We start from the raw sequence: 13,581 nt of genomic DNA, 5'->3' as shown, positions 1-13,581 counted from the left end.
CAACAATGTTTTTCTTAGCAATAACTTTGTGGGAAAGCCTGTTTATTTCCCTTTTAAATGGTGTCCCATTTGTAGGGAACATGCATGTGTGGGTTGCTGCCAATACCAAACAGCTTATTCTGCTGTTGCTATTGTTTTGAACGTCCTAATCCTATCCCAGGCTCCCAAACATTTTCACTGTACGGCCTAAAGTGACAGAGAGATAGGGGGGGACGAAAACATTATTTCCGGTCTTTGGCCATCCTGCCTGGTGGAGAAATTGTGTAACAACATGCTATGTAAAGAACAGTCTGTACATTTGTGGTCAGAGTGTTACGCCTTCTCTCGATTTCAGCTGTACACTTCTAGGAAACCATATATCTCACACACACACACACACACACACACACACACACACACACACACACACACACACACACACACACACGGGCAGAAAACTTGTATGTCCAAAACCATTATTTTTCAGGGGAAAAAAATGGATCGTGAATTATTATTATATTATTATTATTATGAGTTATTATTTAGTCAAAGCCTCTTTTATTGGTTAAATATGTATGAATGTGTGGCCTGTAGTGTAACGAAGTAAGGTATACATTTATGAAAACGTAAAAAGTTTAAATATGGAGCTGCAAGGTTTCCACCCGACAGAAAATAAGAGATAAACCACATCCTGTGGGGTTTTAAGGACGGGAATGGAAAGTAACTAACTACATTTACTCAAATAAGTAGTACACTTTAGTTGAGTATTTACATTCTTTGATACATTACACTTCACTACACTCACAAGTCACAACACAGTGTGAGTTTGTAGATCGGCTACGTTTGAAAAGGTTGCGTTCACTAAATAAATATTTGAATACAAGACTTCTATTTATGACAAAGTACTTCTTCATTGTGGTAAACTACTTTTACTCCAGTAAAAAAATGGGAGTGCTTCTTCCTCCACTGATGATAATAAGTAGTTCCTCTTTACTGAAATGGTATTCTGTGGTTTCACACAGTGGACAGAATAGCTATTTGGGATCTTTCTCTCCCTTTCAACACAGGTGAGTTCATTCTTGACTTTATTTTAAGAACTCGACACAGAAAACAAACTTTTGAAGGACAATACCTGTGCAGCCAAAGAAAGAAAAACAGGTGCGCTTCCTCTGGAAATTTGTTGTTTAAGGCACTGGGTGCTCAGCTTTGAATATAACTCATAAACCAACTAAATGGAAAAGCCTTCTTCAGAGCAGACTAACCCTTTTTAGTAGGGGTTAGGGTTACTTTATAAAGTATATAAACATGAGAAATTGCATCTGAGCCAGTCTTGCATCTTTTATTTTGGAGTGCCGCTTCTTCCATTTAGTTGGTTTATGAGTTAAAATTAAATAACTATGCAGCCGTCTTGCGTGAAGGATAAATATTTATCTGCGAATCCAGGAGTATCAGATGTACAGTATCTACCTGAATGTGTCGGATATTACAGAAATATTTATGGAGGGGGGGGGAGTGCAACACAGGTTGATATGTCTATTGAGAAAGAGCTATTAAAATGTAATTCAAGAAAAACAAACTGAAAGTACAGTAGCATTAAGGCCAGATACGGGGGACATGATGTCATGCACAAATTGAATATTTTGTTCCTTCTTTCATGTTGAAAGGATTATTATCCCTGGTTAATTAGCCCTATATGCCCCAAAGCATTACAATGTCTATGATTAAATTGTAGTTCAAACCTTCCTTCAGTTAAAATTCTCTCAAAAGCTAGAAGTGACTCATTAGTGACTCATTTCAGTGAGGGTGTGAATTCCCGCCCAGCCTACCCACTTTCGTTGAACAATACCAGTCGCCTAATCACAGCGGCAGCAACCTTAAAGGGATAGTTCAGATTTGTTTTAACTTAAGCTGTATGAAATACTTGCCATTAATATAGTGGTTGCAACAGTATTAATTGATTGCCCTGGTTTTGGTCAATAGGGGAATTTCGTTTTTTTACAAAATCATGTTGACAATATGTATATTGAATGTATCCAAGACCTTGTCCTTTCCTACAACAGGATGGATGCTTCAGCCATGGAGAACAGTGACAGCTACAAAGACTTCCTCGATCTCGACAATCTGTATGGTGACCACACAGATGGCCCCAACACTGTGGTGGACGGGGTGGTCCAGCTCTGCTCCAAGACCGACGTCAACCGGTTTAGCGCCAGCTTCATCCCCGTCTTCTACTATGTCAACTTCCTCCTCAGCTACGTCGGCAACGGGCTGGTTCTCCTCGTCATCTACAAGTTTGAGAAGCTCCACACAGTGACAAACATCTTCCTCCTCAATTTAGTCGTCTCAAATCTCCTCTTCGCCTCCAGCCTTCCTTTCTGGGCCACCTACCATTCGGACGAGTGGATCTTTGGTGTGGTCATGTGCAAGATGGTCAGCAGTGCCTACTTCGTGGGCTACTACAGCTCCATCCTGTTCCTGACACTCATGACGTTTGACCGATATCTGGCCGTGGTGCACGCCGTGGCCGCGAGCAAGAGCCGGAAGAAGTCCTACGCCGTCGGCACGTCTGCAGCAGTCTGGTGCGTCAGCATTCTAGCCAGTCTCAAAGAACTGGTTTTCACAAACGTACGCGAGGACCACGAACAAGGTCTGATGTGTGAGGAAACGGGATATGATGTGGCCGTCATGAACCATTGGCGCCAGGTCAGCTACTATCAACAGTTCTTCGCCTTCTTCCTGCTGCCTTTCCTCGTGTTGATGTTCTGCTACGTCAGCATCACCGTCCGCATCGTCAACACCCGCATGAAAGAGAAGGGCCGCTCCGTGAAGCTCATCTTCATCATCGTCTTCACCTACTTTGTATGCTGGACGCCCTACAACACCGTCATCCTGCTGCAGGCCATTCGAATCTCTTCTGCTCGCGACGGCAAAGACGCTGAGTCGTGCGGCGAGTCGGACATGTTGGACACTGCCCTGTACGTGACGCGCAACGTGGCGTACCTGTACTGCTGCATCAGCCCCGTGTTCTACACCTTTGTGGGTAAGAAGTTCCAGAGCCACTTCAAGAGACTGCTGGCCAAGAAGATACCCTGTCTGAGACGACGCATGAGCCTCACCAGCACCACCTCACAGAGAACACCTCATACTAGTAGTGTCACACAAAAGCATTAAAAGTAGCAGATCCACAAGCTCGACAAGTGGTGCGAAGAGACACATTTTGAGCTTGCAGATCTGCTACTTTTGTTACTTCTGAATTTGAATCCTGAAAAGTAACAGTTATTTTGGACATACGAGACAGAGACAATATGTATTCAAGAATAACTCATCTGTATGCTGTCATTATCAGGGATCATCTGTGGCTTCTAAATTCAATGAATTGGTTAATTGACAGCAAACTCAATTTCAGTGAAAATACTGACCAGATTTTTTAAACTTGTAACCAACGCCTCCACCTGTTACGCAAGCTCAACTCCTTTAGAGTGAGCAAGCATATCATGGAAACAGTCTATAAGAACCTGATAGAGGGAATCTTGACTTTTTACATAGCAATGTGGTATGGCAATCTTAATGTAAAAGGAAGAAACAAGCTGCGACGAATAGTGAACCTAGCCTCAAAAATCATTAGGAAGAGACAGAAACAATGAAGTTGTATCTACAAGGAGGTACTACAAGGAAGTAAAAAAGCTGTAAAGATAGCAAATGATGACCCCTCTCATCCACTCTGCAGGGAGTTCGAACTACTTCCCTCTGGTAGAAGGCACAAAGCACCAAAAGTTAACCGTAACATCTTTAAACATTCGTTCATTCCTAATGCCATTAAGGCACTAAATGATACCATGTCTTGCTAGATTTGTTTTTTTAATGTATTTGCCACTGCATTTTTACCTACCATGCTCTGGAGTCTCTGAGCTAGCTGGTACGCCTCCAGGATGTCCTTACCCTCCTTCTGCTTGGAGCGATCCAAAACCCTAGGGCGGTTATAAACTGCTTGCTCTACATGGGAGAGAGAAACAAGCCGCCAACGTCAATTTAAAATTAAATTTCAATTCAAACAATTGCACCTGAAAAATGTGCCATTTCAGTTATCAAGAATATATGTAATTTTTGTCAGCTTACACTGTCCCCCACAGACAGTTTTCTTAGAAGTGTAAAGCAGCGTTCAGTGTGTCAATGAGACCCTGCAGCAGCCTTACTTACCACAGTTGAAGTTGATGGCTCCTATGAGTTCCAGGTACGTGTGCACTCTGCCGATGCAGTTGACGTCTCCGCAGTTCTTCAAGCCTGGGCGCACTGACGTCTTGTTTAGGTACTTTGGCTTGCTCTTTAGCCTGACGAAGAATTGGACAAACTTATGTCAGTAAACAAGTCGTAATCTGTGATTTGCGAAAAATCATGAAACCACACCAAACTAGCTTGAGCAAAATAAAATGTGTAGAATTATTATGAGGTATTATCGTGTTCACATGTTCTATGTGTTCTACAGTTGAAGGAATTGTAGATCTAGAATCTTTGCTTTCATGAAATATTCGAGGAATCATGACCATTAGCATTATTGGAAGATGCTTCTGAAAATGTATTCTATTGCTAGTTTGATCACTTCAAATTAAATTTGATCTAATGTTCAAATACAAGCGCACAGCGTGTCGAAGAACTTATATCTAGGCATACACCTGTTATACATAGGTTGTTATTATTACAGATAATTGCTTGCTATATGTAATTAGGTGGTTGAGTGAGAGATGAGGTGAGCGGAGTAATACTGATGTTTTTACCACTGATCCAGGATGTAGTTTCTGATCTTCAGATATCTTTCTGGGGTCTTGGATGACCGTCCCTCAAAAAACTCTGGGATTGCTTGTTTCTCTTCCTCGTTGATGGTGTCCAGGTCCATCTCTACTTCTTGTTCTGGGGCTTTAAGCTCCTCCTCTTCGTCTGCCTCCTCATCATCATCATCGTCATCATCATCATCATCTTCTGGTGTATAAGAGACCAACTGACCCGCATTGGCTTTATTATCTAAAAAGGGGAAATGGGCATTAATGGTTTAGATAGAATTGCAGAATATTAATTGTAAGGACTTGGCCTAAAACCTCTCTTTTGTGCCCACCCTATGCTGTCTCCCTCTCAGCTTTCTAATTGTTTGTCTCAGACAAAGAGACATTTAAAGAATAAGTAGATATGGATTACCTGCTCCATCACTGGAGGACTCATTTTGTCCAAGTCGTTCCTCTGGGCTCCCAGACGGAAAGCTCTGGCTCTGAGGAGTGTCACACTGCTCTGTCTTCAGTGACTCTGTCCCTGGGCCTTGCTGGTGGTCCATGTCTGCTTCCTTAAACTCTCCCACGGCACATGCGTCAGGACAAGGGCAGATGGATAAGGACTGAACATTAGCTTGAGATGGAGATCTGTGACAAGGCCGCGCATTTTTCTCCCCGTCAGCCAGACCAGTTACGGTATCATCCTGGACGGACCTTGCCTGTGAGTTCTCCCCATGACCAGAGTCTTCTACCTGCCTATCTGTCTCCGCAGGTCGTTCTGAACAAAATGGCTCACTACATGTCTCAGTTTTGAGTTCAGTTTGTAGATGATCTCCTTCATCGCTCAGGTCATCAGTGATGTCCACTTCGGCGTTCTCGTCATCAGAGAGTTTCTCTATACGGACAGCGTTAACGAGGACTGATGGGTGGTCAGAGAGGGACTGAGAGGCATGCAGTTGCACTGCAGGGCCTGTGGGGGGAGCTGCAGCTCTGGATTCTGACTTGGCCTGCAGGAATACACAAAATGAGAATGGCATAATTCTAATCTAGGCAGTTTTAGAAAATTCATTCGGCCTTCTGATTACTAAAACTTTCCTGATGTTATGTGAAATACGTACGTCGCTCTATGTCTAATAAGTTATCAAAATCGCCCTAACAAAACTCGGGAAAGTCGTGTTTAGCAAGCAAAGACTAAATTGATTATTTCAGGAAATCCGGGTCATGTGTTTTGTTTCATAATGTGCTTTCAAAATGTTTTTAAAACTTTTTATATTTATTTCATGCATCTTATATTATTTCAGGTCAACATTTGTTAATTTTTAAATGTGCTTTATAAATAAATTGACTTGACAATGATGTGTAATTATGTAAAATTATAATGGTCAAGAGATGCACACACATCCAAACATTTCGACGGGTGCTCAATCAAATGAGATAAACTGAACAAAATGAGACGGCACACCGTCTTGAATTGCTTCCAGCTAGAGAGGAGAGTTAAGACAGGCCTCACCTTCTGTTTGAAATACTGTCTGGCGTAGCTTTTGACCTGAAGAACTGTACGACTGCCCACCAGCTTAGCAATCTTGGTCCACCTTCGACCGAACTGAGCCTGCAGAAACACACACCTTTAGATACCTAGCAGCAATTACGTCCTAGAGGCAGTCAGCTGAGCTAAAATGGTAAATGGTGCATTTATATAGCGCCTTTATCCAAGGCACTTTACATAGATTGTGCATTACATTCACCCATTCACACACACATTCATACACTGATGGTGGAAGAAACCATGCAAGGCACCAACCAGCACATCAGGAGCAATTTGGGGTTCAGTGTCTTGCTCAAGGACCGGGTTCGAACTGGCAACCTTGCGGTCACCATCCAGCCACTCTATCCCTGAGCCACCGCCGCCCTAAAAGGTTACGTGTTGAAAATACGGTCTTACTATTCCCTCTTCAAATAGCTCCTTCTCCTGTTGGGACCAGCGGAAAGAGGAGCCTGAAGCTGAGGGTTTAGCAGGAGGCCTGAACAAAGGAGAAGACAGAAGTAAAGCATTCCATGTAAGCACAAGCACATGTCAGAAAATAATACCTGGCTAAACTTACTTCTTAACTTTGGACTTGGGGCTGTCACTACTGGGTTGCTTGGAGTCACTGTGCCACACATTCTTATTAATCTCCCGGCCTGTCAGATAATATCTGAGAACGTGGTTAAGGTCCAACAGGAAATGAAAATCCCTGTAGTGTTAGTGAAAATATGCATTACGGTACATCATTCAGGTGTTAGTGTGGTACGAGGTGTATTTCCATAGGACTTTTTTGCTAAGTGTTTTTTTTTTGCTTTTTTGGCTTTCATAGGGACCAAACTGTCAGAAAATGATGGGGTTCAAATTTTCCCGACCCCCACCCCTTATTTGGGGGGTCATATCTTTTGGGACCTCCCATAATAGTATGCCAGACAATTAATGTCCGATTTTCATAATATTAGGGTTGTTTTATAGGTTTTTAAAGATGGAGTGCCACAATTTTTGTATTTTTCCAGTTTTTCATGTGTCTATGAGGTGACAGTACTTCATTAGACACCCTGGAGTTGTTTTTATGTGCAATGGTGTATTGACTTTGTATTTAGGGTTTCTTCCTGGAGGCTAAACCCTTGATAGTCAAACAGGCCAATGAAATAAACAGTAATATAGTGACACCACACTATCAGCCCCTCCCCTAACCCCTCCCCCTTTATCATACAACTACAGCTGTGGGTGCGGCTTCAGTTCAGGTGGATCACCACCCATCACCACCCACCAGGCAAACCAGGCATACTTAATGAAGTGGTGGGCGTGTCCACATAAAAGCATGATTTTAACAAATACTGTACACTTTTTGGAAAAAGTTCTTCCCCCTTATATTGTAATAATACCTGATGATCATGTTTTAGGGTGGAAAAAAATGGTGGCACTCCATCTTTAAATATTCTGAGTTGATTTCTTACACTTTGAAAGTAGCCAGAATAATCTTTTCTGACTTTTGGTTGGGGTCTTTCTTCACCCGGGGCGCCCCGGACTCATCTCAGTACTCATTACATTCCTCGCTCTGCTCTGATAATAATTTAAGCATTAAACGTTTTTGTAGCTGGGCACTGATTACAAAAATGAGTAGTTAATACCAGGGGTCTTCCACAGGGGGTCCGGGACTAGTTTTGCCCCTATTCTTGCACCCATATATGTGATTTGCAAGTATTTCGAATAGTATTAGAATATCTTGCGTTTATGTAAAGTACTTTGATAGTTTATTAGTATTCTACCATTATTGTTGACACTACAGGGAATAAAGGTATTGCAACTTCTCACTTTGGGCACGCAGAACGTGTCCATTCATTTCACACACTGCACTCACACTAACACAACACACACACCTATCCTCTTAATGAGCCCATGGCCAATTATGCCTACAATACATTATTTGTAGGATCTATTCATCTTCGTCATCATCTTGAATGTCCTCCCTGATAGTGTTGACACAGTCTCCACCATAGCATTTGCAGAGAGGAGTGCAAGGCAGGTTATTGTTTGAGCAGCTGCACCGTCCCTTGCAACCTGCTTTGCAACCACATTTGATGAGCTCAAGTACTGCCTTTGGAGCAGGGGGGGCAAGACAGCTGACTGGAACATACCCTCCACTATCTGAATTCCATCCATTTTGTTCGATTGGTGGAAGCTCAGGGCAATTTGCCAGGTATGAATGACTTATCCCGCATTGTGACGTAGTTGGCACAGAGGATATGTGGTAGCAGTGCAGCACGAGTTGGAGGTAGCATCTCACCCTCAAGTTCTTTGACCGAAATAGTTCCCATCTAGTAATGGCAAGGTTGTTGGACCTCCATGCTCCAATGACTCCAATGGTGATGGAAGCTTGCCGTTAACAAGCTCAGGTGGAATGGAACCCATTCCAAGGTCCTTGAAGCAGTTAATGGCAGGATCATCATCAAGCCTCAAGTAGGCATTGACTCATGTCTTCTTGGAGATTCCAACTAATTTTCCTCCCCAGTCAGCACCAGAAAAATTGTGTAGGCCCAGGAAGAATGTCATTTTTTGCCCCATCTGACACAAGCGCTGATGAAACCAGACTCTTCAATGGTGTGTTTTCTTTGAACAGATTGCCTCCACAGTGCAACTCAATCAATTTACATTGCTTGAGAGCATTTTCTCTTGACCTCAATGCAATCTCTCCTGAGAGCTGATAATGTTCTTTCCTTGAAGACCTGGAAGCTTTTGGGAAGATGTTGAGGTACTGATTCACTAGACCAGAAAGATGAGGTGTGGTAGTGATTAGTCAGTCCAGAGCTGCTTCATCTCTACTGATTCCAACCATCCCACCATGTCCCTTTAGCTTATTGATTTCCTTCTCAAGGGCTTGATCTGTGAAGAGATGAGTGAACGGTATCTCTGACTTTGCCACAACAAATTCACCTGACTTCAGTGCGTTCCATGTTTCTGGGTCATCATGTTCAAGAGCGTTCATTTGGGCAAGATAGACTGGCATCAGTCGAGCATATTTAAAGATGGAGTGCCACCATTTTTTTCCACCCTAAAACATGATCATCAGGTATTATTACAATATAAGGGGGAAGAACTTTTTCCAAAAAGTGTACAGTATTTGTTAAAATCATGCTTTTATGTGGACACGCCCACCACTTCATTAAGTATGCCTGGTTTGCCTGGTGGGTGGTGATGGGTGGTGATCCACCTGAACTGAAGCCGCACCCACAGCTGTAGTTGTATGATAAAGGGGGAGGGGTTAGGGGAGGGGCTGATAGTGTGGTGTCACTATATTACTGTTTATTTCATTGGCCTGTTTGACTATCAAGGGTTTAGCCTCCAGGAAGAAACCCTAAATACAAAGTCAATACACCATTGCACATAAAAACAACTCCAGGGTGTCTAATGAAGTACTGTCACCTCATAGACACATGAAAAACTGGAAAAATACAAAAATTGTGGCACTCCATCTTTAAGGAGATCACGAGCAAAGAAATACTTGATGAGTTCCTCCAAGGATGACAAGTAGCCCTCCCAGTCACCTGACCGACAGAAAGACAAAGAGAAAAGAGAAAGACAGCAGCAGCCTGGCTGATCTTGGCTGATCTTTATTTAGAAGCAATATTTGCTACACTTGGGTCTGAGGCACCTTACTTTGAAAATAGCTGATCTACAAGCTCAAACTACAACCTTGTAGATCAGCTATTGTTGGCTAAAGTTCTCCTTGGAAAAGGGATGCTATGGTTCAAGTGGTTTAATGTAAAAAAAAGAATAAAAGTTCCTATCCCACAATGATTTGGTGGGCCCCTGTAGTGTATAGTAACTCTGAGGACCCCCTAGGGGTCATGGGCCCCCTGTGGAAGACCCCTGGTATTGGCTACTACTATTTTTTTTATATAAGAGCCCAGCTACAAATACTTTTATGCTTCATTTATGATCTAATTTGACGTTATTCTGGAACAGGAGCAGAGCGAGGAATGTAATGAGAACTTATAGGCCCAGGGGTCAGTCCGGGAGGTCCCAGGTGAGGAAACAGCCGAAACACCCTTACCAAAAGTCAAAAAAGATTCTTCTGACCACTTTAAAAGTTTAAGAAATCAACTCAGAATGTTTTAAAACATACAAAACAATTCTAATATTATGAAAATCGGACATTAACTGGCTGGCATACTGTTCTGGGAGGTCCCAAATAGATGACCCCCCCAGAAACGGGGTGGGGGTCGGGAAAATTTGAACCCCATCATTTTCTCATAGTTTGGACTAAAAATCTATTTTAGCACAAAAATCCTACGGGAGCTGTTTTTTTGACGCCTCGTACCACACTCTGACCCCTTTTCCACCGGTTGGTTCCCAATGGGAACCGGTTCAGTTCTTTTTGGTTTTTAGTCCATGAGCCAGAGCTCCATAATTGGTGGGCAAACTATACCCTATATTAAATTGTTTATAGGATCAATACAAGTAAATTAATACATGATAACCCTTCCACAGTAGTAGCTTTTTCATATTTTTGAGTATTGCATATTTTTCCTACATAATGCCTCATTTGCCTATTTAAAAATGTAACATTTGTAATACAATAAATCATTGTCTTCGTGTAAGTACTCAATTGGTGAAGTTTAATGGTGATAACAATCTAATATAGGTATGGTTTTGCCCACTCAATTCATAATTAATGTTTCAATTTTGGAGCTCTGGCTCATGGACTAAGAACCAAAAAGAACTGAACCGGTTCCCATTGGGAACCAACCGGTGGAAAAGGGGTCTATGTGTTGCTGTGAGGGTTTTTAGGACAACAAAAGGATACTGTTCCTCCAACAGCATGTTCTCAATGACCTCCCTGTTCTCTGGGCTGATAGAGCTGTCCAACTCCCATGGCTATACAGACAAGAGAGAGGAGAAGGGGAGCAAAGTCAAAACATATTCAAACATGCCTTTAAGTATAAACAGTAACTAAAGTGTCTTTATCTCAGTCTTTATCTCAATATTACTCAATACTCGCCAATATTCCAGTGCTGGTTTTCCAAGCAGACTGCAAGAATTGATCCTGGAGTAGCCCGCCTCCATCCAAGTCACTGAAATATAAAAAAATATATAATGTTTTTCCTTCACTAGGTCATAGGTTTGCCACCAGTCCTGTAAAATACGGAATCGTCCCGTATTGGTCTGATAAGGGATGCACTTATTGTTTCATGTTTTGACGACAGGAATCAATATGAATGACAGCATGCGATGTATTTGAGAAATTATGGTAAGTTGCTGTGTGACTATTCTCGCGTTACCAGAATGTTGCCTCTCACAATTCCCAAATGCTTTCAGCATTCGGAGATTGTGGAATAGTTGTCTGGATACAGGAGACTATTGTGTGACTGTCAGTGAGCTGTGCAAGTCTGGTGTTGCTCAGCTCATTAGGCACAGCTTGTTGGCCCATTTACTCATGACACAACCAATGAGAGAAAAGCGTTCAGTGTTGCTAAGATAGGATATTTGCTTCCCCCCCCAGCCCCACACCCTCCATCCATTTCAAACCACAACAAACCTGCAAACATGACAATGCTACCTAACTACCTAGGTAGGTAACTACCTACAACCTAACCATCTCAGAATATAAGTTGACTGTCTAAAGAGATATACTAAAGACTGAGAGACATCAGAAGTGGAACTGAGTGGGGGGGGGGATAATAAGGGCGGCTAGAAAGCGTGACAGAAGATTATGTACAAGGCAAACTTTTTAAATTAGCCATGGTAGAATCCATTTTACTTAAACAATTAACAACCTGTAAACAACGAAAACTGACACAGTTCCTTGTCTGTCAATTAAGCGACCCCAGAGGTAAATGTGGTATGTGAAATCAGTCAATCAAAATCAAAGCATGTTGATTTTCATTTAAAAACCAAACTATGGTTGTTGTTACTAGGACTAGATAAATGAGTACAAAATGAGTAATAATAAGGAACATAAGTACACTGTACACATGATTTGAGATGTGAACATGCTTGAACAGACATTTAAGGCTATCAAACTATTACTATCTTGTGGATGGCACTTAAGCCTCTCCAGCTGATCCAAAATGCCGCAGCTCGCTTGGTCTTCAACCAGCCAAAATTCTCACATGTCTCCCCCCTGCTCCGCTCCCTCCACTGGCTCCCGGTCGCTGCCCGCACAGAATACAAAACTCTGATGCTGGCATTCAAGGCAACCAAAGGTATGGCTCCCCCATATCTTGCAAGTATGATTGAACCCTACAAACCCTCCCGCGCACTCAGATCAGCCAACGCAGGGAAGCTGGAAGTACCCTCACTAAAAACGCCGGGACAACGCTCCACACGTCCCAAACTCTTCTCCCTTCTGGCTCCAAAACTGTGGAATGCACTTCCCATTGCAGTCAGAACTGCAGCATCACTCCCAATCTTTCGCCGTAGTCTGAAAACCCACCTTTTTAGACTCCATCATGGCCCATAGCACTTACCCTACCCCCTTAGATAGCATTTCTGTAGACTTAGATAGCATCTGATACAGACTTATAGCATGTTATGTAGACGGCACTATAATTGCATTGTATATAGTCATAGCACGCCATAGTACATATGTATAGCATAGTAGTATATATATATATAGTTTATATGTATAGTCTCATAATATAGATATTCCACTGTTACTTTCTTAGCTTACGCATGTTTTATGATAAATGCTTTTGTGATGTATTCCCATGCTTTTGTTCTTGGTTATTGTAAATCGCTCTGGATTAAGAGCGTCTGCTAAATGCCTAAATTGTAAATTGTAATGTCATTAGCTCTGGTCCATTCATAGCCTCTGGATAGGACTTGTTACAACCATGTTACACACTAGTAATAGTAATTTTGTGTTTATAACGGTTCCAGAAATGCATAGATTTCTTCATGTATTTCAGGGGTTTGAGGGGCTGCATGCTTCCACCCAAAATAAACCACCCGCTGGTGGTGGTGATGATGATGATGTGATCGACTGCACTCTTTGTCTGCAGCTGCACACCCCCACATGATGCAAAGGCAGCATTCTGAGCACAATGTATTGAATGTATGCAACAAGCAAGATACGGACACGAAGCGAATGAACCAACGCTTACCCAAGATTGGCATCAAATTCGTCTCCTTCGATATCAACATCAACTTCGTCCGCCATGTTTACTTTGGATAATAACATAAACAACGGAACAAGACATAACCACACGGTAAAAACAGAGGGAACATCTCCAGACAGCGACGTCTGCTGGTGGGAAGTTTACAAAAGTTGGCCAGAATGTTTTATTTTTATATTGGAATTCATGATACGCAATTAAT

General features: G+C 42.3%; 2 protein-coding genes across 2 annotated transcripts in view; one reads left to right on the top strand and one right to left on the bottom strand.

The window, feature by feature from the left end:
- The window catches only part of mysm1 (Myb-like, SWIRM and MPN domains 1), a gene marked incomplete at its 5' end in the record, with an annotated part of 42,744 nt that extends 29,321 nt beyond the window's left edge, over nt 1-13,423 (bottom strand). The window contains 10 exon segments of the mRNA XM_083768077.1: nt 3,869-3,972; nt 4,177-4,307; nt 4,752-4,995; nt 5,167-5,743; nt 6,247-6,345; nt 6,679-6,757; nt 6,839-6,931; nt 11,069-11,139; nt 11,264-11,336; nt 13,368-13,423. Coding sequence (XP_083624203.1) covers nt 3,869-3,972; nt 4,177-4,307; nt 4,752-4,995; nt 5,167-5,743; nt 6,247-6,345; nt 6,679-6,757; nt 6,839-6,931; nt 11,069-11,139; nt 11,264-11,336; nt 13,368-13,423 — 1,527 coding nt within the window.
- LOC310860469 (C-C chemokine receptor type 5-like) lies at nt 1,015-3,821 on the top strand. Its single transcript, XM_083767402.1, has 2 exons — nt 1,015-1,046; nt 2,040-3,821. The coding sequence occupies exon 2, from the start codon at nt 2,041-2,043 to the stop codon at nt 3,148-3,150; it is 1,110 nt and encodes a 369-aa protein (XP_083623528.1). The 5' UTR covers nt 1,015-1,046; nt 2,040; the 3' UTR covers nt 3,151-3,821.
- Nucleotides 13,424-13,581: the final 158 nt, after the last annotated feature.

This window comes from Protomyctophum parallelum (assembly GCF_964188405.1).
Source record: "Protomyctophum parallelum genome assembly, chromosome: 6".
NCBI classification, from domain to species: Eukaryota; Metazoa; Chordata; class Actinopteri; order Myctophiformes; family Myctophidae; genus Protomyctophum; species Protomyctophum parallelum.
The sequence above is the reverse complement of the archived record's forward strand: the minus strand, read 5'-3'. Positions and strand labels throughout refer to the sequence as shown.